The sequence below is a fragment of the Chrysemys picta genome, chromosome 22 (assembly GCF_011386835.1).
Source record: "Chrysemys picta bellii isolate R12L10 chromosome 22, ASM1138683v2, whole genome shotgun sequence".
Taxonomy (NCBI): Eukaryota; Metazoa; Chordata; order Testudines; family Emydidae; genus Chrysemys; species Chrysemys picta.
This window is the reverse complement of record NC_088812.1, coordinates 13,479,531-13,506,850: the sequence shown is the minus strand read 5'-3', so window position 1 is coordinate 13,506,850 and position 27,320 is coordinate 13,479,531. Positions and strand designations below refer to the sequence as shown.

At 56.0% G+C, this 27,320-nt stretch overlaps 1 protein-coding gene across 4 annotated transcripts in view; it reads right to left on the bottom strand.

Annotated features, from left to right (window-relative positions):
• LRP1 (LDL receptor related protein 1) overlaps nucleotides 1-27,320 on the bottom strand; it is a 177,441-nt gene that overhangs the window by 145,625 nt on the left and 4,496 nt on the right. The window contains exon 1 of one of the 4 annotated variants that reach the window (XM_065575934.1): nucleotides 11,131-11,179. The exons of the other annotated variants lie outside the window; for them this stretch is intronic. Within the exon in view, the coding sequence (XP_065432006.1) occupies nucleotides 11,131-11,164 (34 nt within the window). The 5' untranslated portion in view covers nucleotides 11,165-11,179. Of the gene's footprint in view, nucleotides 1-11,130; nucleotides 11,180-27,320 lie in introns of those variants that run through there. 4 annotated transcript variants of the gene reach the window in all.

Genomic DNA, 27,320 nt, shown 5'->3' with positions numbered 1-27,320 from the left:
CTGCCCGTGGCCCATAACAGCTTAGTCACCAGCCAGCTCCCCATTGGTTCCCTTTCTACCATCTAGGAGCTGCCAGTCTGCCCCCAGAGGCAAACAGCTGATCCAGACCCTGCCCCTAAGCGGCTCCATCCCCTGCAGCCATTCCCCGGAGGGCGCTGCCGTCCTCGGGTCCAGCCCCTGCCCCCGCATGAGGGCCGGGGCATGGCAGAGGCAGAAGGAGCCCCCTCCCCCCATAAGGCAGAATGCCCCATTGCAGGGAATAAAATCGCAACACGCTGCGCCCGTCCATCAAGAACAGGGCTCAGGCCCTCTTGGGAAGGATGCTTCATATCTGGGCCTGGCCCCTTGCTCCCTTCTGCACCAGTTCCTGCAGGGCTGCCAGTCCTGCATCTCCCCCCGCTCCCGCCCCGGGGGACACACTCTGCCATGAGACTTGTAGCTCACCCCACACCCCCAGGAGAGACACGCTACCCGCACTGTACAGACAACCGGAGCAGAGGTACAAAGGAGGCAAAGTGACTTGCCCTAGGCCACCCAGCTACAGAGGGACCTGGCAAAGTCGCAAATGGAACCCAGGAGTCCTGACTTCCAGCTCCCCTGCTCTAGCCACTAGACGCCACTCCCCGAGCCAGAATCCAGGAGTGCTGGCTCCCAGCCCCCTCCCTCACTCCACTCCCACAGCTGGAAAAGGCATCCCAGGAGTCATGACTCAGTTTCCTCCCCTCCACCCACTAGACCAGACTCCTGTCCCAGAGATGGGGCTAGAACCCAATGGGCTACACTAGGGTTAGGTGCCAGCATGCTCTAGGGGAGAAGGCACTGGGCTGGGAGCCAGGAGACTGGAGGAATTTCATTCCCAGCTCTCCTGCCACCTGGTGTAGGACCCTGAGCATGTCACACCCTCTCCCCTCCCACCCTTTGTCTGTTCAGACCCCGAGCTCTGACCATGTCTCTCTGCAGTGCCCGGCAAAAGGGGGCCCCAAAACTCAGTGGAAGCGTCTAGGCCGCGCCCAATTGCACAACGACAGCACCGTTTTCTAGCGTGTCTGTTATATACACGCATTTCGTTCAGGGAGGGCCCAGGCCTGGGCTAGCGGGCGGAGGAAGGGGCTGCAGGTCGGGAGTGAGGGGTTGGAATATCCGGGGACATGGGAGGAGCGGCAGTTCAGAGCTGAACAGTAACTTCCCGGCAGCTTAGGGGTAGTCTATCAATGCAGGCGAGTCCGGCTCGCTGACCTTTCTTCCCGACCGGGGTTACTCTACCAAAGTGAATGATCTTCCAAGCAAGCGGGTTTTACCACCACAGTCCAGGGAACCAGACTGAGCCCAATCCCCCTTTCATTTCCATGAATAAATACATTCCTCGGGCCCCGATCCTGCAACGAGCCCCTGGGGGGCGGGGAGAGACGGACAACCCAGATGCCCGCGAGAAGTGCCCCTGAAATCGAGAGGGCTGTGCATGGCGCCGCACTTCTGCATCTCCACGAGGAGTGAACGTCTGGGGGGCTGAATTGTCAGGTTGCTACCCACTTGGGGGTTCGCTACTTCGTTACCAACACAGGCAAACGAGAACAAGGCAGCCTGGAGGAACCGGAAGAGAGAAAGCAAACAGGAGACGCTGGTGATGACCCATGAGCATCCGTCCCCGGTTCGAGGGGTGGGGGTGGAATCATATTGCGGCTTTTAAGGATTCCTTTCACCCTAAAAGCACAAGGCGTCCCTGGTCACCTCAATTCCAACAGATCCGAGGGGAGGCGATTTAAACGCCGACAGAGATCTGGGAGGAACCAGCCGGTTTCACCTCCTTCTGCAGGCCCAGCCCCTTCCCCGCCTCCGCTCTCACGTTGGGTTAGGATAGACTCAGACTTGCATTTTAAAACCAGAGGCCAACAAAGCTGGAAGGATTTTTCCACTCTAGCGGGGTCTCTCCCCAGCCCACAGGCTGAGGCTTGGGAAGAAGGAACAGTGACCTGCCAGGGACGGGACCGAACAAAACAAGTAACTGGATGCGAAAGCTAAAAATGGGTCCGCTTGACAATGCAAAATGAAAGAGGGGAAGAAAGAGGGGACAGCCGGGCACGGCCTGAGGGGGTTTCAAGAAGAGATCCTGCTCTTTTTTTTAAAAAAAAAAAGCTTTTTGCAATTTAAATGTTAAAATGTTCACTGCGTTTTCTATATACAATGGGCTCGGGAATTTAGCAGCAGTTGGACTCTTCTAACAGAAGAGAATACAAGCTCTCTGCCTCTACCTTTTCCCCACTACTTTGTCTTTCCTCTCCCCTCCAATACGTTTAAGAGGGGGATCTGTTACATAGAGAAGGGGGAGGGAAAGTCTGGGGTCTCAGGTTCTATTCCCAGCAAGTGGCGTCTAAGAACTACAAGCAATGAGGGATGGGAACCAGGACGCCTGGGTTCCACTTGGAGATCCTTGCATGAAAAGCACTAGGAGAAGGACAAGGGCTAAGAGTCCCACATCAGTGACCTGCAGGGGAACCATGGCCAGCAAAGATGTTCTCAACACAACCGTCGTCACCCACGCTAAGGGCAAAATCCTGTTAGCTAAACATGGAAACAGGACCCGCCTTCCCCAGGGTACACCCGGCCTGCGTGTATGTACAGCGCCGAGCACAAGGGGGATCCAGTCACAGGAGGGGCATATGGGAGCTACCATCATACACATAACGGCTGGGCAAGAAAATATAACAGACCTGCAATAACTGGGTGGGGAGGGAGGGTTTATTTTAAATTCGCTCGCAGGCGTCAGGTTACAGAGGCCAGGGGCTGGGAAAACATGTGGGCATGTGTATCCAGGTTTAGATCTCTTCCCTCCCTGGGTTTGCACAGGGATAATGCTGCATTCAGAAGAACTTGCTACAACTGGCTCCCTTTTATTCAGGAGGGGAAGAAATTCCTGGCTGTCTTTCCGGAGCTCCGATGCCCCGAACGCTGCCATTCCTGGCACAGGGACCGGAAAACGCTCTTTGCAAAAGAGAGCAAGGCCTTGAACACAAAAAGGATTCACACTGACAGCTTCCCCTCCGAGCCTGCTTAGCCCAGCTCCGGGACCAGGGCTGGCGGGGTTCGATTTTTAAGCAGCCCACACCAGTCAACGTCGATTTCACTGTACGCCCGCAAACCGACGGAAAAGTATTTCCAGCTAGAATCATTGGAATTTACAGACAGGCAAAGGAAGAAAACCGGGGCCTGGGAACTTACTGAGGTTGGAGTTCAGGATATTGACGTTGCCTGCTCTGACCTGGGTGGGTGTTGTGACGGTTATCAAAGCTTTCACTTTTTGAATCTCAATGTCCTTAAATAATGACTGTCTGACCCCCTCCATTGGCTGACACCCCCTAATTTTGCACAACTGTGAAAATGTTAAAAAAAAAAAAAAAAAACCTATAGCCATTTACAAAAATGCTTAGAAATAAACATGGATTTCCTCCTCCAGCAATGACCAAAGCAAAGAGACATCCCAGCCCCAGGGGCTCATGGTTAACAACAAGTTTTTGGTACCAGGGCAAGCAATCACCGTGACCCAAAGAGCTAGGACAAGGCACGACTTGGTAGCGCTCCTTTTTCCCCTAGGGAGTTTTACCGGGTTTCTTTCTGCCGCATTAGGTGCATTACAGGAGCACCTAGTGGCCCCATTGAGTTTATAATCCAAGTAGACAAAGGGGAGGGAGGGAAACTGAGGCACAGAGCAGGGACGAAACTTGCCCAGCAGGCCAATGGCGGCCACAGAAACAGGCCATCGCCACACCGTTCCCCGCAAAACGTCTCCCAAGCCAGTTCCCTGGTTATTTAACAGCAGCAAAGAAGCCGCAAGATCCTACTGTATCCGGGGGGAGGGCGGGGGTCTCCCCCGTAACTCTGCTGTCTGTTGCTGCCATAAAACTGCAGCTCGGAGACCCAGGCAGAGCCGGACAGCGCGGCCTGGCTCGCCTCAGCCCAGATCTGACAGGTCCCTGGGGTTATTTATTGCTGCAATAGGCAACTGCGTTTATCACATCAGCAGTTAAAGCTCTGCCCGGATGCGCTTTACTGCGCCGGGACGCTGTTATTTACGGCCGAAGCGGAGAGACGAAGGCTCCTCCAGAGACCAGGCCTGCACTGGGCAATAAAGCAATTTTACATTAGGGATTAATAGGCATTTCATCTGGATGTCTGAGTCACAGAGCAGGACTCGAGGGTGAGCGATCAGAGCGCTGAGCTGGCGGTGCCATTGGGAGGGAATCTGGTTACGGGGAGCGGTTGGGTGTGGATGCGAAATTACTCCGGCCTGGACGGACGCTGATAAAGCAAACAGCTTAAAGGCCTGGAAGGAGGCCAGGGCCACCGGGGCAATTCGTTATTCCACTCAGTCTGGCTGGCTTGCAAAGAAGGGTTTGTCTACCCGGGGAAACTGACCGGAATAGTGAGGGCCCCCCAGCTCCTGGGTGCACACTGGACTCCGCTTTTGTTCCAGAATCACCAGCGTGCTCAGAATAATTCGCCCGGAAAAGCATCGTCCCCGGGAAAGCTCCCCCCAACCCAGCCCCAAGTTACTCAATGGATCCACTTTGCCGGTGCCCTACACACTCCACAGCGCTCGACGGGAAAGATGCTCAAGGCCCAGCACCGGGGCCAAACCGTCAGACAAGCGGAGTTCCCACAGAGCAAGGCAAACAAAGGGCCAGATGTCCAAGGAGCGAATCCGGCAGCTCCCATTGTGACTGTCCGGGCCAGTGGTCGGCTTATGCCGGCACCTAAAGCATACGGCTGGGACTTCGCTGTCTTTGCATTTGAGGCAGCGGGTCTGGTGGGTGGAGCACTGGACTGGGGCTCAGGAGAACTGGATGACAGCAGGCCAGTCACGTCCCCGCCTCAGTCTCCCTCTTTTGCAAATGGAGAGAATGCTCCTGTCCTCCTTTGCCACGCGCCAGAGAAGAGCTGGGTATAGAGACTCCTATAATAACGTCACTTTCACGGAGACGAACTTAGAACCCAGCGTGGGACGTGCCCCAATATCTAGACCAAGCGACGTGTTATGTAGCAAGATGCAAACGAATGTTAGCTTCCACCAGGGAAAAAATGGTAACGTCACTAAGCGTAGCAACAGCCCATCCTCCCTCTCCTCCCCCGAATCACATCCTATTCCTTTCACCCCAGTCAGCGAAGGTTTAGATCTAAGTGAGGAGCAAACCACAACAACAAAACGTGCAACAGCCCCGTGACGATTTCAATGCTGCCTCTGCAGTCCCAGGTAGCAGGCGGCCGTGTTAGGCAGGTGGCACCTTGAGCTCGGCCTGGTTCATTTAAGACCCCGTGTGGCCGACAGGAGTTGGGGGATCTGAGCTGAACCAGCCTTTCAGACCCTTCTAAGCGCTTCCCGCGGTCCCCAGCCCCGGCCGGAAATTCAGTCACTGGGAAGGACGACAGGGGACGGGGCTGGAGCCACAAAAACGTTAAATACGGGGGCCCGGGTTCGTTTGGTTTTGAAAAAGAAAACGCCGTGCGTTCTCCAGCGGCAGGCGGAAAGCAAAGGGACAGGCTGCGGGGTGATTCACCCGGACGTCTCCGGGGGCTCTATGGTACCCCTTTCAGTGAGCCAGGCGGCTACAGTCATGTGACGCTGGCACACACATGGGGTGTGTGTGTGTGCACATACACATACAAATAGTACATACGTGTGTACATCCATCTGTGCACACACACTATGCATGTCCCCCGTGTGACAAAACTATAGCAGCCCATGTTTGTGCTTGGATACAAGAGAGCATGGGTACACACACACACACACACACACACACACACAATGTGCCAGTTGCCTGAGGCTAACTGTATTGCAGCAGAGACTACAACCCCAACTGGGATCAGATTCGGCGCTGTACGTACACACACAGCAAGAGACAGTCCCTCCTGCAAAAGACCTGACGAGCTAACTAGAAGTCTCACACACAAGGACGCCAGGGGAAACTGAGGCACAGCGTCGGGAAGTGACTTGCCCAAGGACACGCAGGAAGTCAGTGGCAGAGGCATGTCTCCTGAATCTATTCCAGGGCCCTACTCACACCCACCTGCCCAGCTGGCATCTAAGTCTCCCCATCAGAAATCAAAGGGGCGCAACCCTCCTATCTGCTCGCCGCTGGACCTTAGATCGGGTGGGGAGGGGAGCGCTGATGGCTCGCGGCCAGCAGCAGTGAGATCTCTTTGCAAGTTGCTCAGTTTCAGATTTTATTACCCTGCGGTTGCAGGCTCCGTTTGAGGGTACTGCAGCGTTCCGGCCAGGCACCCCCACCCCACGCCCACGAGCCTCTGTAGGACCCGTCCTCTTCTTCACCCGGGGAACTTCCCTCCCTCTTTGAAAAGCCAAGGAAACAGGCTTGTTTTCTGCATTCCCTCTGCATCTGCCCTGGCCAGAACATCCACTGCCCGTGCCCCCACACACACGCCAGCCGCTGACCTCTCTCAAGGCCTTCTGCTTCTGTTCAAGGGGAACACTGGCTCAGGAGTTCCCACACCACGAACACAGGCATTGCCAGGCTGAATCAGAGCCATGATCCGGCTGGGCCCGTGTCCCCTCTCCAACCTCCATTTGCCTGGGAGGAAGCCGCAAGGAGCCCTCGATTAGGCACACGTGGCTAAGCTGCCACCACACCAGGTCTCCTTCTAATTCCTTTTAACTCGATACTGGCTTAAACCCTCCAGCCTAAGGTTGAAAAGCCCTTCCCAAATCTACATTAGTGCCAACCAGAGGCGACCCGACGGGGGGGGGGTGTCACTCCCCCACTCTCAGATTTCTGCCTTCCATTTAGCACCAGCTTCTACCCAATCTGCAAACCTCTGTTCTAGATCCAGAGGTGACATGTGGGGCTGTCACATGCCCCCCCCCAAAAAAATCTTGCAATTGGACCCCCCCATATCAACAGGGATGCATCGCTTCTGGCACCAACTAGAACAACTCCAGATGTTCTTGTATCCATGGAAACATCCAATCCCGTTCTGCATACTGAGTGTGTTAAAAACCTCTCCAGCACCTTTCACCACCTGCCACTCCAATGGGGGGGTATTATAGAGAGCTTCCCTGAATGCGGCCAACTTTGGGGGGGGGAGGCCACGCAAGCAAATACAAAAACAAAAAAACCTGGGAGAAGGGATTCTGGCAAAGGAAACCAAGGGAAGACTCGGAAGTCCAAAGACCTCCCAGGTCCACGCATGGTGCTTTTATGGAGCTCGGCCCATTGGCTGCACATCAGGGCACTTGGAAATCTGGCCCCAGATGATTTGTCCAAGGTTACCCCAGGAATCGGTGGCAGAGCTAGGAACTGACCCCACACCCTCTCGCCCCAGTACGGCGCCGTAACTACCAGCCTGGCCTTCCTTGAGGACCCACAGCCCGTGGAAAAAGGAGGTTTGGGGTTTTTTAAAAAGGTTCCTGGTAGGTGGGGAGGGGCATTACAACTCATCTCGTGCAGCCCCGGGGAGGGCGGATGGGCATGTCACCAAACACAAAGCAAAGCTTAAGGCTCCGTGAGCAAAGCCGGGTGCTGGACAGACTCACTATTAGCCCGGGCCATTCCGACAGACAAGGGGAGGGAGAGAAAACTGAGGCACGGCATAGGGAAGTGACTCGCCCAAGGTCACCAGCGGAGCTGGGACTGGAACCCAGGCGTCCTGACTCCCGGCCAGTCCCCTACGCGCTGGACTGGCAGCAGGTAGAACGAACCCTCCCTCGCCTGCACGCATGCGAAATATCCCCCTCCAAGGCCTGCGTCTAACCATCTCCAAAGCAAACAGCGAGCAAGGCTGGAGCCAACAGCCCGGGGCACGAGATGCTGCCATGGAATTGACAGAGCGAAGCGTTGTCCTCGGAGTATCATTCTGCTGGTTGCTCTCCCCGGGATCCACCCCCCACGCCGCCCTGCCACCAAGGCCTAACGCTGATCTCCCGGCCAGCCCCTTCGAGCACACCTTCATCCTTTGCACCGTACAAACGCCTCGGGGAGAGTACAGAGGGACAGAGCGACTGCCCGGCACGAGGAGCAGACCCGGGACATGTGGAACTCCCAGCCAGCCGGGGCCTGGAGCGCTTGCCGTCGTGACCGAGTCCGCCATCGAGGCTGGGATCCTGGCGCATCGGGCGCTGCAGTATCACCCCGGCACAACAGGGCCCCCATCTCTGTGCTGCCATTAGCTAATCAATAGTGCTGCAAAGCTCCTGAATCCAGCCCTCTCACAGGGCCGTGTGTGCGTTTGATCTGCATTCCGCTAACCTGGATTCAGGCCACTAATTCCAAGGGAGAGCGTCCACACCTGGGTTTAAAGTGGTTTAGACGATCCACTTCAAACTCACACCGTCAGTTAAATCTGGATTCAATTTGGAGCATCCCCATGTAATTCCATGTCCCAGAGCCCCGGCACAATACTGGGGCACGTTGTATCAGCTGCACCAACGGCAGAGTCACCCCACAGCACCTCCAAAGCCAGCCCCAGGCAGCCCGACGCGCAGAGCAAGGTGCAGAGGTCAGGGGAAGGGACAACGCGCACTGCAGACCAAACTCTGATGGACTCAAACCTTCCTGTTTGCACCTAAGCCTGCAGAGGGCAAAGGCTGGCTGGTCTTGCGGCTAAGACATCGGCCTGGGATCTGGGCTATATACCTGCCATGGTCTTCCTCTTCTCTGGGCCTCAGTTTCCCAGCTGTCCGTCACTGTAGAGTTAGCCCGGGAGATTGGCACCCAGGTGTGCGCTGCCGTGCTACGCAGCCCTGCCCGAGTTACCGTGGCCTCGCTCGTCCTGCTAGAACTTCAGGGGAGGGGGAACATTCCACGGGGCTGAGACGCTCTGGGATCCTTTCCCAGCGGAGGGCAGGGCAGTTTGCCCGTCCTCCTGGGCACACGGGGGCAGGGGAGGGGGGGAACGGGACGGGACCGTGGGGAGAACTGGAGCGATTTAGCCTGGGCCCTTCTGCAAAGTGGACAGGGCACCAGCCCTGTGAAAGCAGCACCCGAGCTCTAACCCACCAGCTAGCCCTCGTTGAAAGCACTGGGCAAGCTGCTGTTGGGTGTGGACCAGAGGACGGGTAAGAGCCCAGGCTAACCCTCCACTCAAGACACCCGAAGAAGGGAGACAATCTCCTATTCTCCCACTCTTTGCTGGTTCAGCCTGTAAGCCCTTTGGGGCAGGGACCGTCTCTCCCCATATGGCTGGGCACGGCCCAGACCAAACGGAGCCTCTAGGCGCGACCGTCATGAAACGGGGCAGGACCGGCTATAAGCCGTACATCCCCCAGCCGCCCACTGCACCCCGGGGAGGGCACTGCAGCCCTGCGGGGCGAGAAGTGCAACAGGCTGCAGAGAGAAACCCACCCACCCATGCCGCCTAGGAGCAGCGGCAGCCAGCCAGCCCCCAAACCCGGAGGAGAGGCGGCGAGATAGTCCGGGTTGTTTTCCCAGGGAAACGTCCCCTCTTCTAAATGCACTGGAAGTTCTGCAGCTCCGTCCGCCTCCCCCGCTCCCCGCCAGAGGAAGGAGGCTGGGGGGGGAGAAGGGAAAGAAACCTCTCCAGGCTTCTGAACAAGTGTCCCATTTACAAACTACATAACCTCAGAGGCTCATTCTCCGAAGCCAAGTCACCGTCTTCCCCCCACGCCCGTCTGGCAGCGGCCAAGGTGCCACAAGGAAGCCGGGAACTGTCTGATTAATCAAACGCTCACAGGGGTGTCTGCGAGACCCAGACGGACCAAAACAACCCCTCAAAGTCGCCGAGCCTCGCTGGTGCGACCTCGCCCAGCTGAGAGCCACGGACCCGGGTCCTTTCCAGCCACACGGCAAACAGCGGCAGAAAGACACACGGCTCCTCAGTGCACGGCTCTGCCTCCCCACTCTCACCGGTGCAGTCCCGGGCAGAGAGAGTAATTTGCAAAAAAGGGAACACAATGCGGCAGGCGGTCATTCTGCTCCGCTGCCCGAGCTGCTCAGCGGTGCAAAACGCTTCTCCTACCAGGAAGGCTGGTGCCGGAGCCAAGTCTTGGGGTCTCTCCCCCCTTCCGCAGCGTCTACGCCGCACAAGGGCAGGATTTTGCTGCCCCCGGGTCATTTTTCCAGCCTTGATTTTCTGTTGCGTTTGGCAATTTTTAAAGGCACTTCACCAAGGTCCAGAAGGGCCCTGAAGAGATCCAGGCCTTTGCACCTGACACATGTGGGTTCCCTTCCTCAGTATCTGAACAAAGGCTGAAATACGTTGGGATCGGCCCAGAGGGGGAGTGAAATTGACACTGTGCCAGAACGCCCACCCCATCCGCACAGCGCGGTGCTGACCTGGGGGTAGCTGTCCCCTGGGTTAGGTCTTCCCTGCAATCCAAGGCCAGGGTTCAAACTCAGGTTCAAGCCAAACCCCGTTCTGTCTACACACAAATCGGGCTAACCCGGGGCTCAGATCCAGAGTCCAGCTGGGACCCAAAGTTCAAGCCCTATTGCTCGCCAGTGTAGACACAGCCCCACTGGACTCGTGCTCAGGGAGTCCGGCAAACCCATCCCACAGGCCAACTTCCTTTATCCTCTGGACAGCCAAGGTTTCCCACACTGCACCAGGAACAAAGGGCTAAAGCAACCGCATTGTGGACGGACACTAGGGAGTGTGGGATACAGGCGGCTGGACTCGGGCCCACACAACGCAGTGAAGATGCTGGAACCCCAGGCTGGGACCCACGGTCAACAATTCCTAACAAAACCAGTGTAGACGCTCAAGCCCTCGAGTTCTACTAACCCGGGGCTCGTGCTGCAGTGTAGACGGACCCCAGGACTCCTCCCTCCTTGATCTCTCTGCCGAGCCTCATCTAAAGTCTTTGGGGCCTGACACTGCCTCTCCTCTCCCTGCAGCGCCCGGCACGACGGGACCCAACCTCACTGGGGGCCTGAGCAGAGCTACAGTAGGAGTTCTCCTTGCACACCAAGCAGGCATCAAATGGCCAAGACTTTTGGTCCACCACCAGCCTAGCTTGGATCAAAGCCAGCGGGTCAGAGGCGAAAGCTCCATGTCCTATTTCCAGGAACTCCTAGGCCCTCCGAGTCTGTCTGCAACGCGTGTCCATCGGCTGCTGCTCCGCCGGGCTCCCCCCGTCCCCTCCCAGGCTATTTAAACAGTTACCATTTGCAGCCGGTTCCCATGCAGCAGAATCCATCGGAGACCAGCATCTCCTGCCAGTTTAAAAAGCACAATCAAAACAAGCGGCTTTATTCCACCAGGGTGAAGCAGACACAAAAGTTCGTCCTTTCCTGTTCTGCTCTGACAACCCCATTTTAAAAAGTCAAACAAAAAAAACAAAAAAAAACACACCCAACCCTTTGGCAGGACGAAACAGCCCATCTGTTTGTAACTGGTCGAAATGATTAAAGAGGAATCTGGTAGAGTTATGTCTGGTCTGGAACACAAAAGTCAGACATTACCCTACCAGTCTTGGCACTCGCACCAGCGCAGTTCTACCGCCTGTCTGAAAGAGCCAGGGTTGTTCCAGGTACTTGGTTCCCAGACGGGGAGGGGGTTCTTCGCCTGTTTCGGTGGAGGGGGTTTTAGCAGACGAAACGCAGAACTGAAAGAGCCTGAAACCAGACGGATGTTGGGAGAGAGGCAAGGGAACAGTCTGTGGCAGTGACAGCATCGGAACAGCTGCAGAATAAAAAGCGAAGAGTTTGGACTCTCAGGCCAGTCTTCTGCTTCCTGGATCTGTGCTGAGAAAACATGCCGGAGCTGAAAGGAGACGCTTGAGGGAATCCATCGGGAACGGCCCGGATGGTCTCCAAAAACACACAAGGCCACTCCGCTCCACACCCTGAAACGTGGTTTGATTGCAGCAGAGATCAAACCTAGATCAGTGCCCCACTGGGGTGCACAGATACAGAGCGGGGGACAGCCCCCGTCTAAGACAACCTAGAGTCTAGCCCAGGGTCGGCAACCTTTCGGAAGTGGGGTGCCGAGTCTTCGTTTATTCACTCTGAGTTAGGGTTTCACGTGCCAGTCATACATTTTAACGTTTTTAGAAGGTCCCTTTCTATAACTAAACTATTGTTGTCTGTAAAGTAAATAAGGTTTTTAAAATGTTTAAGAAGCTTCATTTAAAATTGTACTAAAATGCAGAGCCCTCCCCCCCCCCCCAACCGGCGGCCAGGACCCCGGGCAGTGTGAGTGCCACTGAAAATCAGCGCGTGGTTGCCTACCTCCACTCTAGACAGACAGGACAGGCAAAGGAAGGAGTATTCTCCCCAATTTACAGAGGGGAAACTGAGTCGCCGAGAGATTTCTTTTTCTTAAAAGGGAAAGTTTTCTAAAGTGCACAAGTAACTTTGGTGCCTAAGTCTCATTTTCAAAAGAGACTTGAGAACCTAAATCACATGGGTCCTGTGGAAAATCTTCCCCTATGTGACTTGCTTGAAGTTTGTAGCAAGGGCTGGAATTGACTCATCTCCCAAGGCCATTGCCGTAACAGCAAAGGCAGCCTTCCTTCCCAAGGGCCATGCAACCAGGGGGTGCTCCCGGCTGGGGGGGACAACGGGGAGGAGAGAAAGCTCAACGGGCCCCAACTCCCCTTCCCCAACGAGAACAGGCTCGAGGCAGGAATCGCTGGGCGCATTTTTGCCCTATGTTATACATCACCATGTATCTGAGCTCTTCTGTCTTTACTATGCATATACCCATGCCCTCTGGGGAGGCAGGGCAGCGCTCTTATCCCCACTGAACAGATGGTGGACTGTTGCACGGAAAGACTAAGGAACTTGCCCAAGGTCATACAGGAAATCGGTAGCAGAGTGGGGAATTGAATTCGGGTCTCCCATGTCTTGGGCTGGTGCTCTACCCACTACTCCATCCTTCCTAATATAGGAGGGCAGATTACTTGACACTTATGCCCTTCAAACACCCAGGAATCTATTCAATTTTAAGACTGATTCAAAGAAAACCAGGTTCAGACAACTAGGAAGGATCGCAGTGGCTGCAATGGGAAAACCTATTGGTTACCCGCCGCTTTCCTGCCCTGCCTGGGATGGGAAGCCATTCACACCTGGCGCATCCGGCGGCCGGCAATTTAGGAAGTATTAAAAATTGACCACTTCCTTTTCCAAACAATAACAAAGCCCTGAAACAAAAGGTAGGCGGGGGGGAAGGAGACAGGGAGTAATTCACTGCCGTGCCTTTGCTCTGGGCACCTCTCCCAAAGGCGGTGTTTATATTCCCAGGAGGAAAAGATAAAGGAGCGAGGGAGACCACGTCCAGCACCGACAAGAACCAGGAAACGTGCAGGTCAAGCTAAACCCATGACTGGGGCGTGCGCTACACGTGCAGGATTACAAAGTAGCAAAGGACTTCTCCACTGCAATTAAACTCGCAGCCGGCCCGTGTCAGCGACCGGGGCTGCTAATTCCCCACCCTTCCACCGACACCCTGGGGCAAGTCACTTAAGGGTCCGTCCGCCTGCACCACCAAAACCAATAAATAACCCGGCGGGAGCGAATCTCAGCGCCTCAGGTCTCCAGCCTTGGCCTTGCGCTCCAACGCTAAAAATAGCCCTGGAGAGGCAATGCTCAGCCCCTTTGCCAGCCTTCGCAGCCCGAGCGGGAATGTCAACACGGCTATTCCTAGCGCCCTCACAAGCGCCCAAGTCTGCAGACGCGGCCGCCGAGACTTTGCTGCCCCCAGTTTTTTGGTTTGGTTTGGTTTTTTCGGAGCAGGAGCCTTCATCCCATTCCAGCGTGACTTACGTTGGGCTTCAGGGCTCTCTTGTTCCAGTTACAGATCCGCACGTGAAATCCAGACGTACCCCGCCCTGTAAACTGACCTCCTGAAACCGAAGAACTCTGCTGAGAAGCACGTCCGAGTTCCTCGCTGCAAACCTGGGAACGCTAATAACAAAGTAAACGGACACCTACAGATAGAAACAGCACCGGTTTTGCGCACCTCGGCATACCTGTAGCTAGAGTTTAGCCGGATCCTCTTATGTGATACAGCATGGCCAGAGGGCAGCCGGAGAGGGTTAGAAGGGAGCCTTATTCCCCGTAGAGGGAAGAAAGTTTGCTATAGATTAATTAGAGCACCTGAAGCCAGTCACCTGATAAACCCCCTGCTTCAATCAGACAGGGGAAGGTGTTGGAGCAGAGAACAGTTTGAAGGGAAGCAGAGGAAAGTTTGGAGAAGTGCTGCGGTGGGCTAAGAAGACCAAGACCCTAGGTAAAGGGGCACCTGGCTTGTGCAGAGGGAGGGCAGGAAGCCCCCACAAGCTGAAAGGCAGGAGAGGGAAGTAGGCCAGGGGAAGGAACCGCTAGTTCAAGTGGTTTACCGCTATCCCTAGGGCCCCTGGGCTGGGACCCGGAGTAGAGGGCGGGCCCGGGGCTCTCCCGCTCCACTCCCCTCCTCTAGGACACTAATGGGGCAGTTAATATTCCAGTTCAGGGGCAAGAAATGGTGCCCTGAACCCCAGTCTCCCCCCCCGCCCCCGCAAGAAGAGAAAGTGTGAGACCTATCATAGTAGTGCCGGCAATTTGCCACACTTAATATTCACAAAGTTGGGTTGACTTATGTGCAGGGGGGTTACAGTATCCGAATCACAATCCTTAGGGGCAGGGGTGACAAAGAGAGCTCAATCCGGGTGAGTATGTGAAAATCAGCCAGAAATGTAACAAGCCCCATCTGTGCCCGCCCGGGGCGACCCTACACCTCGGATTCCCAGAAAACAGGAGAGATCATTCCATAATTGCTCTATTCCGTACCCAGCCCACGATCGGAAGACGGGATGCTGGGTAAGATGGACCATCCTCTGACCCAGTGCGGCCGTGTCTACCCTGCAGCTAAACCCGGGATCTGACTCAGGTCTGAGCCCCTGTCCTGGCCACTCCGAAATCAGTCTGACTCGGGGGTCAGCGAGCCCTCAGGAGCCGGCTCTCTGCTGGGGGATGGCCCGGTGACCTGGATCCAAGCCTTGGCCTTCTGCAGTGTGGACGCAGCTCAAACCACGGACCCGAGTCAGAATGTCCGCGCAGCGCAGCGTGGACGTGTCGGTGAGAAACGCAAGGGCCGTGTGGACGCTGAGAGCCCAGGCAAGACCCGGGCACAGCATGCAGTGTAGACACAAACGCTTAGTCTCACTGTGCTTTCGTTCCCCGTCTGTCCAACGGCAATAACCGAACGGCCCTGCCTTACAAGGGGGGGGGCCAAACGAAATCCGGTGAAGCTGTGAGGCCCTGGAAGCCATGGAAGTACCCGAGATCGACAGATGGTTACCACTGTGCGCCGGTACTAGGTGTCTGCCTTGCAATTCTACCCACAGGCCTTAATCGCGGTGCTGGGTGCGGCGCACACGGCCACGCCACGCCCTGACCCGCTTGCAATCCCAGCGCAGGGCCGAACACACCAGCACACGGAAGGAGCACGAGGTCCCGGCGAGAGGTTTACTTGGTAGGTGTCTTACAACAGCACCTAGGAGTCCCAGACCGGGCCCCCATCGCTGCGCAAACACAGACCCTCCAATCTCAGCATCCAGCCCCGGGGAAGCATCAGGGCAGTTCTAGGCAGCCGAGGTCTGCAGGAGCTCATCAGCTCCCCTCAGTCCCTGCCACCAAACAAGCATCTCCCCGGGCCCAGCATTCGATGAGTCGGCAACTCAAATTCCACAGCCCAGTGCCCGGCTCACGATCAACCCAACAATCAATAAAACCGCCCTGCCTTTGCAAAGCAAGGGAAGGCATTCCTGGAAGGGAAAGTTTAAACTCTCACGTAGAGCAGCGGTTCTCAACCTGGGGTACGCAGAGGCCTTCCAAGGAGGACATCAACTCATCTAGATCAAGGGGTGACAAGCAAGGCAACTGGCCAGGGTCCCAAGCCATGGGGGGCGCCCCGCAAAGCTTCCGGGGTACAGCAGTCTGGAAAGGTTGAGAACCCCGGACGTTGAGGATTATAAATACAACCCGACTTTTTTGTATGTGGTGGTTTAACCTTAACCTGCCCACTTGATGCCTCTTCAAATCATTTGAGGTCAAGATTTTCGAAAAGCGACCAGCAATTTGGGGTGCCCAAAATTGGGGACCTGAGAGCAGCGCGTCAGCCAGCACCCAGCGTTTGCTCTCGGGGAAAGGTCTCGAGCTGAACACAGCAAAAAAAAAAAAAAAAAAAACAGAAGCCCCCGGAACTGCGAGTCACTTAGGAAAACATCTTGGGCTGGCTTCATATGGATTTGCAGTTAATTCAACCTCGTTAGGCGCAGCTAATGGCACACGAGGAGGGGCTGACAGCTGGGAAACCGAGACTAACGAAAGAGGGCACAGCTGGGAAACCAACAAGACTAATGAAAGAGGGCACGTTAACAGGTAAAACGTTATGACCGTCCTTGGCACGAAAAAAGCAAAAAGATGTATCTGACGAACAGCCGAGTGTAACGAGCTGCCGCTCGAATCGGTTACTCAACGAGCATCCGGAACCCGGCTCTCAGACGGTAACGGAGCTCTCCACTGCACTGAATCAATAAACTAGATTGAAGGGGTTCAGAGCTCTGGATACATTAAAACAACAATTTGCCCGGCAAACCACCGAAAACAAAACCAGCCCAGAATTCAGCGCAGGCCCTGGGTACAGCAGCAGAATGGTGCGGTTCACACGGCCCCCAACAGACTGAAGTTACAGCTTTGAACGAGGCAGCCAATTAAAAAGCAAACGAATTTTCCGAAACAAAATGGATTGTTTTTTATTTTAAATGAATGACGCGGCACGTTCAACGTGGCACGATCGAAATCCCCCCCGCCCCCCGTTCCTTTGTCTAGGCCGGCGCTGTGCAAACCGGAGCCGGTAAATATCCATTTCGCATTTTTTTAATTGCCCTCGTAACGTTGCTTTGGATAAGTGGTATCTTTTAGTGAGCGGTTAGTTAATCCAATTACAGATGCAACTGGAAAGGCAGGTAGCTTCTCCTTTATTGTGTGCAATTCAGGCATGTCCGTCCTTTGCCCGATTTCAAATTTACAAAAAACAAAAAAAAGTGCCCCATGCCCCTCCCCCACGCTCCTTGAGGCCGGGACTGTCTTTTGTTCTGCCTTTGCACGGCCCTTGGCACAATGGGGTCCTGCTCCCAGCCTGGGGGCTCCTAGCCTCTAACCTAGCAGAAGTCATTCCAACCAAGTACTTTAGACTGACTACCGGTTTCGCTTTAAACACGCGAGTAGCAGCACTGGTAAATCGCCGTGTTGGCGGGGCTGGAGTCCGTCGGTTCGGTTTCTCTGGCGAAGAGGTGCGTTGTATTCTATATTTAGCGTAAGAAACGGGGGCGGGCGCATGGGAGAAGGAATCCTTATGCAATGGGATAGGACCCAGCAAGCCAGCTCTGGAAACCAACCCGGCTTTATTTTTTAAGAGGAGGCAGGGAACAAAAAAAACCCAACAAGTTTCAGCTGAATAGTAACCTCGAAAGTATTTGCCGCGGCCCGGAGCCGGCTGCCAAGGTACATTAAACGTAAGTGACTGAAAAGTTGAGTCAACAGCAAAAATGGATCTGTAAATAGCTCAGCGTTCATCTTGTACTGGCTTGTGCAAAAAAACAAACGGTCGTACGTTGCAAAGATCATCTCAATGCACTTCTCTGGAGGAAATCTACCTCGCACATCATTCATCAGGTCAATAAACCTCTCGAAGGTTTCGGGATGCCCCATCACCATAGGAGCAGGGCATCGCAAAATCTTTCCAGTAGTTGTCCTCACAACTCCCCCGTGCAACAGGGCTATTATATCCCATTTTATAGATGGGGAAACTGAGGCAGGGACCAGCAAAGTTGAATTGCCACAGGGAGTCTGTGGTGGACTGAATCGGGTCCGGAGTCCCAAGCTAAACACCTTGGAGCAGGGAGCGTTTTTTCGTTGGGTCTGTAAAACACCGACCACAATGGGGCCCTGGTCCGGGACCGGAGCTGCAAGGTGCTACCGGAATACACCTAATAAATAATGCTCCATGCCCAGCATGAAGGGGGGCTGGTCCAGACCTGGAGTTCCCCCGCACCGCTACGGCAGTCCAGGTCACCACCATGGGGCCAGCCTACCTCTCAGATGCAGCCAGGTAGCTCTAAATTCAATGCACAGGTGCCAGAAGTCAGTTTATTGGGTCGGGGTAGGAGTAGAACCCAGAGGTCTCCATTCCTACCCAACCCTCTGCTGTGGAGCCCGAGAGATTCTGCACCGGGAGCGGGTCTGACACGCAGGAGAGGACACAGATCTTGAATTAAATAAATCTCAAACCACGAGCAGCCTGTCTGTTCCGCTGACGATGTTCTCCACTTCCAGACCGATTCAATTGAGCCCCTGCAGAGCCCGACCCTGCCAGCCCCGGAGAGCGCACCGGGAACTCCTGTGTGCTGGCGGGGCTGCCTACGTCTGACTGCCCCCTCTTGGAAAGAGTCGGAATTGCTCAACTGTGTGTCACAGGCCCTAGGCTGCTCACGAGGATTCTCTGGGGATCTAAATTCCACACCCATCTCCACAGGGGCTCCAAATAAGTCCAGCATTCAGAATAGCGGACTGCGAAGTGCTCAAGGGCCATGGCTTCTGTTATGTTCTTTGGTCCATCTGTAAAGTCCTCTGGAAGGTGAAATCAACAGCGAGCATCCCAGCGTTGCTGTACGACCTCATTCTTCCCACGTACAGTCCGGGGCAAACCGGAGAGCAGTCCCCAGGGGTCCCAAATCCACGTCTCCCTCCCTGTTCTAGCCACTCAGACAAAGCTGCCTCCGACACTGATTATTAAACAGAGCACTCAGTAGGGTGCAAACAGTCTACGTCTCCCGTCCCCTATAGTGTGGGCAAGTCACTGCCTCCCTTTGTGCCTCAGTTTCCCCTCCGTGTGGGGCAAGGACTGTCTCTCACTCTGTGCTCGTGCGGCGCCCAGCAGGACATATCCCCACTCTCAACAGAGGCTACTGCAATATACCTTAATAATAATAATACTACCAAGAAAGACAGCCGCAGCCCTGAAGGCCTGGGGGGAGAAGCCAGAGGACAGCCTTGTGAGCCTGGCTCGTTCACGTCTCCGACGCAGTCCACACCTCGGGCTTTGCACCGGGAGCTAGTTCCCAGGGCGTGGTGAACGAAACGGGAAGGGTCCCTTTGGTGTGGGCAGGTCCAGGCCCAGGGGAAGGAGGAGGGCACACGGAGACATGAGCCATTGGTGGGGTCATGGCTGGCCAATCAAGGCACCACACCCTGTCTCGGGCACACAGAGATCCAACCTCTTCTGTCCTCTGCAGCAAGCAAAGCACCCTCTTGTGAGCCTCTGGGGAGGGGGCCGGTTCGTGCCCCGAGCCGCGGAGACTCCTGGTTAACGGGGCAGGTTGGGAAGCCATGGCTGGAATCTCTAAACGCCGATTTTCTCCCCAGCCCGCTTCCGTCTCCGGAGGATTTCACTTCGGGCCCAAAACACCAGCTCCTCGGGCGGAGTAAACCCACGCCAGATGGGGGAGCTGCCCTGGGTTCCACCAGCCCAGGACTGGGCCCCCCTGATTCTCCAAATATGGGAAATCCAAACACAACGCCAGTAAAGGCATGAAAAGAAAAACCGGCACCGAGCACCCATCGGCGCAGCCGGCAGCAGGATTCCCCTACCGAGGCAGAGCACCCCGGTCCCGGAAAGGCCAGTGACAGAAACAATCCGGCACCACCCCTTCCCAATGCCACTGCACCTGCAAGGTGGGCACAGAAGCAACCCGGCTGCATGGGTAACTGAGCAGACAAGGGAAGACACGTGGGGGGAGCGAGAGAGACGCCTCGTGCCAATGAGCGGCTGCTGATTTCCCTGGAAAGCTCAGTCCTGGGTGGGGCAACGTGACTCAACCCCCCTCGTCCCCAAACACACAGCACAAGGCTGGCCCACGTGCACAAGGGAGTAGCGGGCACATCCCAGCAAAGCAGCTCGGTGGCAAGCCAGCCTCGCATTCCTGCAGGGGCGGGGCTGTTTTCCACACAGCCTGTAACACGTCCTGCCCCCGGCTCCGGCTCGGCCTCCTCCCGCGGCGGTGAAAATTCAGCCCTCGTGCAACCAGTGGTGAAAGCCTAGTGCACAAGAGGTTCATTGCAGCCTGCAGCTTAAACCTTTCACAAGTCAGAGCATCCCTTCGAGAGATACCGTCTGTCTGTAGGGTCGGGGGAGATTCTTGCAGAGGCAGAAATGAGGAAGGATGTGCCTAGGGTGCGACAGACTGCAGACTGGATGGTGCTCAGAGGTGCCTGGTAATGGGGACCAGACAAGCCCCACAGAGCAGTGGTTTTCAACCAGGCGCCCGCAGACTAGGTCTAAAGGGCTCCACACCGCTATGCAACGTTTTGTAGGGGTCTGCAAATGAAAAACGGTTAAAAACCACTGCCAGAGACAGATCCCAGCCAACCCCACTTGGGGCTCTGGCAAATATTCCCTTGCGGCCATTCGAGATAGGAGAGGGAGACCTGCTATGATTATTGTCAACTAGCTCTTTCCATCAGTAGCTCTCCGAGTGCTTTACAGAGCATGTCTGGAGCGTTATTCCCCATTTCACAGATGGGGAAACCGAGACACAGATGCGACTTGCCCCAAGTCACCCAGCAGGCCAGAGCCACAAATAGAACCACCACTAGACACCACTGCCTTCCCAAGAGTCCATCTGTCAGCAAGGGCACGTCATACCCCCGTTTCCAGGCCCTCCCCACTACACAGCCAGCATCTGTATCAGTAACCGCGTGCCCTGGACAACGGTCAAGTCAATTAACCACCAGTTAGAGGAAAAACCAGCGCATGCAAAGGTTACTTCATCGATCCTTTGTGCCGCTGGCATCTTCGGATTGTAATCGCTTTCACAGCGATAACGGAGGGGCGCTCTTGATTCAACAGAACTTTGCATCCGTCTGCTCCCTTCCTCCATCCCGACCGGCTAAATACAGAGCTCCCCCTAGACTCGAGGATCAACTCGAAACAGGAAACACTAAAATAAACAGGATGTCATTCGAATCGGCGAGTAAGTGGTAGTGGGTTGATGCTGTGACCTACTGGAAGGAGCGCACGCGGAGGGACGGTGCACTGCACGGAAGAAAGGGGATCGTTTGGGGATCGGTTTATCACCAGAGAACTACAGAAAGCAGAGAGAGAAGCTCTCTGTTCTAGCCTCATCTGCCTGCCAGTGCAGGACAGTTCCCCTCAGCATTTTGTCCAGCCTGGTTTGAACCATCCCCAAGCGATAAGGGTTCCCTCTGTAGACAACCCCGCAACCGCTGAGAGAGCAAAATTCCACCTACTTCTCCCTTTGTTAATTTCATCCTGGCTACCCAATAACCCTTTGCACCAGGTTAATGACACTTAACGCGCCTCATCGTCAAAGCCCTTGGTAAAAAATCATCCGCATGGCACCAGGGAGCGAGGGGCACAAATGCACTTTCACAAGTCAATGAAGAGAGGCACAGAGAAAAGGTGGCGAGACTCGTCCCAGGCAGCAAAGTAAATCAGTGTAGTAGGTTGAGAGGAGAACCCAGGAGTCCGGGATCCTAGTCCCCAGTGCAGGTTTCTCGACTTTCTTAGTCCAGTACCACCATGAGCCCAACGAGATTGGGGCTGGATGTAATACAGACAGGGCGGTTCCCTGCCCCACGGTTATGTGGGGGGAGATGTGTGAAACCGACTACACACAAAAGCAAAGCATACGGCAAAAAGGAAACGCTCTGGAAAATAACCCCTCGTCTCTGTCTTGCCTAGCGACCTCAGGTGCTACACGCAAGAGCAAGTTCGTTCTCAGCACGATTATTATGTTGCCTGGGTGCCTTTAACATTTTGACTTCTAATGTTTATTATTTCTATTACAATAGCGCCTAGACCCCTACCAAGGCCAGGGGGAGGAAGGGGAGGCTGTGGTACACACAGACAGCCCCCTGCCCTGAAACGCTGGCAAGCTAAACGGACAAGACAGAGGTACGGCGGGAGGGGAAACCGAGGCACGGAGCGGGCAAAGTCATCTAGGGAACCTGTGGCAGAGGCAGCATTGAACCCAGATCCAAGTGCCAGCCCACTGAAATCGCAAAGATGCCCTTCCCCTGTGAACACTGCAGAATATTACCACAGCCGACACTCAGCTCTCCAGTTTGCTCACGACTCTTCTCACCCCCCTCCTTTTTCCTAAGAGATCACAGATTCACACTTCTCTCGCCTGTAACCCCGACACAGGCCTCGTGTTAACTCGTGAACCGCAATTCTCTCGCGCGCTGTATTCTACCGCCGGAAGGCAGCGAGGGCAGGTCCACGGCACACGGGAGCTTTGCGGATTCACTCCTCGGGTGGGGTTCTTTTTTAAATAAAGGGGGCGGGGGGGGATATTTCTTTTTTTCCACAGCCCAAACTTGCAAACTGCAGCACGAGCCCGGACGGAGGGAATTGAAAGAGAGGATCAGCATTCAGGGCGTTTCGCAACGCTCTCCCACGAGGCAGGGATTTCGCTCTTGCACAAGGGCCTCGCCTCTGCAGCCCCCAAAAAGCTGCAATTTCAGGAAAGGTTTTGCAACGAGATCTCCCGGAACTTCCATCTTCTCTTGCACAATTCATTCTGCAGCTCGGCTAACGGGAGCCAGCCACTGCTCATACCTGGAACATCCCAGTTCTGAGGAAGGGCAGATTCCCAGTTCCCCCACCCCCCCGAGGCACGTAATGAAGGCCCAGATTTTCAGAACGCTCCGTTTCGATACTTCTAGCCAGGTTCACACGACAGGCCTTGGGAATCCAGACCCTCGTCTCTCCAGGGTCCTTCTTAGCTGTAACATGGGAGATAAAGGAAGGGCTGCCTGTATTACAAGGCGTCCGGGGCAGAGGCCGTCTCTTGCTCCACGTCTGTACAGCGCCTGGCGGAATGGGGCCGTGATCTCAGCCGGCATTTGCAAGCGCTACCGGGGAAGGGGTAACCCTCACCCCACCCCATCTGCTATCTCAAAACCTCGGCAAAAGGCTGACAGTTCAACTGGACCAATATGCCAAATCCTCTTGCGTCTCCGTTCCTTGACTCTTCTGCAAACGCTCCTTGTGGTTGTGTGTGTTTACTGTTCAGGCTAGTGGTCCCAACTGAGATCAGGGCTCCCCCGTGCTGGGCACTACGCAGACTTCTAGTAAAAGAGAGCCCCTGAGCTTACAATCTAAACGGACGAAGGGTGGGGGACAGAAACGGGGAAACTGAGGCACCAAGCTGGGGAAGTGACTTGCCAAGATCAATGGGGGGGGGTGGTCTGTGGCAGAGCCAGGAATAGAACCCAGGTCCTTCCAAGGCCTGGTTTGTTGCCTTAACCACAAGCCCAGCGCTCCCCACTGCACCCAAAATCATCTGTGTTCCTCTCCCTGCCAGGTTCCAGGGGCACGAGTCACTCTCCCAGCGCAGCAGTTCGGCTCCTCCTAGCCTCCGCAGCCCGGCTCTCACGCGGTATTTCTCGGTTCAAAGGTTTGTCCTAGCCCGGCAGCGAGCTCCAGCAACGTTCCCCCTACCCCAACTCAAAGCAAAGCGGATTCCGCTCTCCCGCCATCCACGTTCCGGGAGAGAACCCGAGACCCGGCTCTGAGGACAGTACGGCCCAGGAAGGGACTGGGGAACAGGACGCCTGGGTTCTATTCCCGGCGTGGGGAGGGGAGTGCTGAAGGACAAGTCAGGACTCCTGGGTTCCCTCCAGACTCCCCATGCCGATTTCTTTTCTAGCGCTTTTCATCCGTAGATCCCAACGCACTGTTACCAAAACATGATCGGCCACCTCCAGCAGCACTAAGCCAATCGCTCAAGGTCACCCAGGCAGTCGATGAGTGGAACAGGGAACTGAACCTCGGTCACCCACTTCCTAAGCCAAGGAGCTAACCACTGGGCTATCCTTCCCCTCCAGCGCCGTCCGCAAAGCCAGATCCTATGCCACTCGGTCGCAGGTGCCCGCTCTGCCCGACCAAAAGCCCAAGGAGCTCAGTGTTGAAACAAAGACAGGGCAGGCGATAAACGCTTCCCCCTTGATCCCTCCGCAGCAAGAGACGGGCTGCCCAGCGGGCGTGGGAGGGTGAAGGGGGGCACGGCAGAGGCTCAGTGCCAGGGCAGGGATGGAGTTTACCTCAACACGCTCGGCTCCAGGAAGCCGGGACTCAACCATTTCATTTTCGAAAGCTGCCACTCCGGAGGAACGAGCCCTTTGAAACCAACCTTCCCAGCGCTGTCACGTGTATTCCACTAGCACCAACCGAGATCAGAACCCCATCGCACCAGGAGCTACGCAGACACAGAGCAAGGGGCAACCCCTCACTCAAAGAGCTCAAGGGCTGGGAGGGGAAACTGAGGCACAAAAGGGGAAGGAAGCTGCCCATGGTCACACAGCAGGGAAGCGGCAGAGCTGGGAACAGAACTGACAGCAGCACGCTCCAGGTAGACACAACACTCTTGCAGGACAGAGGTGGGTGACCTCTCTCTGCTAAACCATGACATCCTCCCCCTGAACACACCCGCTGCTGGGACCGGCGTGCGCTGACGAGCGCATCTAAGCACCCGGCCACCAGCTGCAACCAGGCGAAAATCCCAAAGAAGCAGCACCCAGCCAGGACCAGGCTCAGAACGGCCCTAGCTGGCCGCAAAGAGGAACCCAATTAAGACAGAACTGAGTCCACTGCCCTCCGCAAAGGAGGTTCCAGGCGCCGCGAGGTTTCATGCACGAGGAAACAGACTACGCTGGTTTCGTTTTTCATCACTCTTAGGAGCATTAGTCACCTGGGCCCAGGGTAGGAGTTTCCTGAACTCTGCAGAGTCCAAAAAAGGCATCCAAAGAGGTGAGAGAAAGCGCCAGGAAATGGGGGTGGGGGGAACAGGTGGCAAGAAGAAACAGAACGTGAAATAGGGCGGCAGAAAGGAAGGGAGCGAAAGAGGAAAGGAACCACGTTATTAGCCTGGAAACTTCCTCCCCACTAACCTCTGCCCTAAAGAAACACCTAGAAAACAATCAAACTAAAAAACCCTTCCTGAAAGCAGAGTTTTCACCCCCAAAAGTCCCAGAGGCTCCACGGCATTCACTAGGGACTTCGCTACCGATCTTACAAGGAAGGGGCCCAGATACAATGGTGATGGGTGGCAGGACAAAACCCCCACACAGACAGACGTGCAAAGGCTGGCGCTTGGCCCTTCCGTTTGAGCGCGAAGAGTGATGGAGCGGCACACGCCCACGCCACGTTAGGCACATGCATAAAAATCTTTGCAGGGTCAGGGTCACCGACTGCCAGCTCCGCGGGACAGGGACTGCTTCTCTTCCGTGCGTACGGGGCTAGCACGAGGGGGCCCTGATCCCGGACTAGGGCCTGTCTGGGATACAGTCCTCTTGAAATCCGCCTCGTCAGCATCGGTTCTGTGGCTTCCCTCCCGCTGCAAGAATGAAAATCTAGGACCTGGGCTATGCAGGAGGCAAGACCAGCTAAGCACCATGATCCCGTCTGGCCTTAAAGCCACCCGGAGAGGGGGAGGAGAAAAGAGAGAGGCCGGAGCAGGGACGGAAAGAAGGAAGCCGATGGAATTTCCTCGTACAGCAGATGACTGGAGACCCCGCAGTTTGGCGGGGAGCCGCTCGTGTACGCATCCCGTTGGGGTACGTGATGGGAAGACGCGCTGTGCTGCAAACCTACACGGAGCAGGAGGGAGACCTGCCTTTTAAAACAGGCCTTGCAGGCGATTCCCTCCCTGTCAACCCCCCTGGAAATTCCTCTGTCCCCATTACCACACCTCCACCTGCCCGAAAATCCAAGGGGGCACGGGGCGGCAGCTCGCATCGAGCAACACCTGCCGGAGAGCACAGCTCTGCGGCTGGCGCCCGAGCCAATGACCTGAAAGGCTCCGGCACCCCCGCCCCAAGCGCTTGTGAGTCAGAGCCCCTGGGAAATCAGTGACTTGGAACAAACAGAACGCACCGGAACCCCACCCAGGGTTCACGACACAACAAGTGCAGAGCGGGGGACGTATTGAGCCACCGGCCAGTCCGCAGGGGCCAGCGGCTAGCTGGGTTTGTGCTTGCAGCTGCCACGGGCAAATCCTCCAGCTACGCAGGAGGAGATAATCTGGAAACCTCACCTGAGTCCTGTCCTGCCCCCTGGTTTTCAGAGAGTACCAGGCACCCGCCATCTGGAAAATCAGACACCAGGCAGGAGCTGGGGTGGGCCCCAGAACTGCAGCACCCCACAGCCACTAGTCCCTCTGGGAACAGTCTGGACTGTAATCTCCTTATGCCTCAGTTCCTGCTCTGTGAACAGGGTTTATTTGAGACTGCCAGCGCTTCGGGGCAGAGACCCTCTCCCTGCGTTCGGTGTACGGGCACAAAGGAACCTCGCCTCAGTTGGGTGCCCCCAGACCTGCCGTAACCCACAGAACAGCTCTGAACTCTCCTCCCCAAAACCGTTCCGGCTCCTGGCGCTTTACCTCCGCTGAGCCTGGGGTGGCTCTCGGGGTGTTAATTACAGCCGGGCATGAAAAAACACGTCCTGGTAAATACACGGCCCCGGTGGAGCATGCACGCACCACCCACGGCTTACCGTGCTGCGACTGTCTCGCTCGGGGGTGGGGAAAAACACCCCCTGAACGCAGCACGTTTCAGCGCTCTACAGGGCACCAGTGCTGGGAACTGCGCCCCTCGCGGAGGTGGGTTTCTTCGAGGGCTGGGAGAGCTCTCTCCCGGCGCTCTGCCGTGACCACACAAGCCACAGCGCTTTAATGTTGCTGGTGCGGACTAGTCCCCAGAAGGAACTCATGAGATGCACCAGACCACCAAAGCGTCAGGAGCGGTGACGCGCAGAGGCACCAGCCATTTTTGACCACAGCCATTTCCGATCTCTACCAAAGCGTTCCACAAACAGCCGCGATTTCAGCCTGGCGAGTGACGCAAACCAAGCCGGGCTTCTCAGGACAGGGGGTGGGAGAGATTCCCAGGGCAGACACAGACTACAACAGGGGTCGGCAACGTTTGGCACGCGGCTCGCCAGGGTAAGCACCCTGGCGGGCCTGGCCAGTTTATTTACCTGCTGATGCGGCAGGTTCGGCCGATCGCGGCCCCCACTGGGCCAGCACATCCCTCACCCTCACCGCTTCTCGCCGCCCCCATTGGCCCGGGACGGCGAACCACGCGCGGCCAGTGGGGGCCGTGATCGGCCGAACCTGCCGCGTCAGCAGGTAAATAAACTGGCCCGGCCCGCCAGGGTGCTTACCCTGGTGAGCCGCATGCCCAACATTGCCGACCCCTGGACTACAGGCTCGAAAAATCCATCCCCTCCCCACATCAACTGGACTTTGCCCCCCTCCCATGCCCCAGAGCAAGAGTTCAAGACAG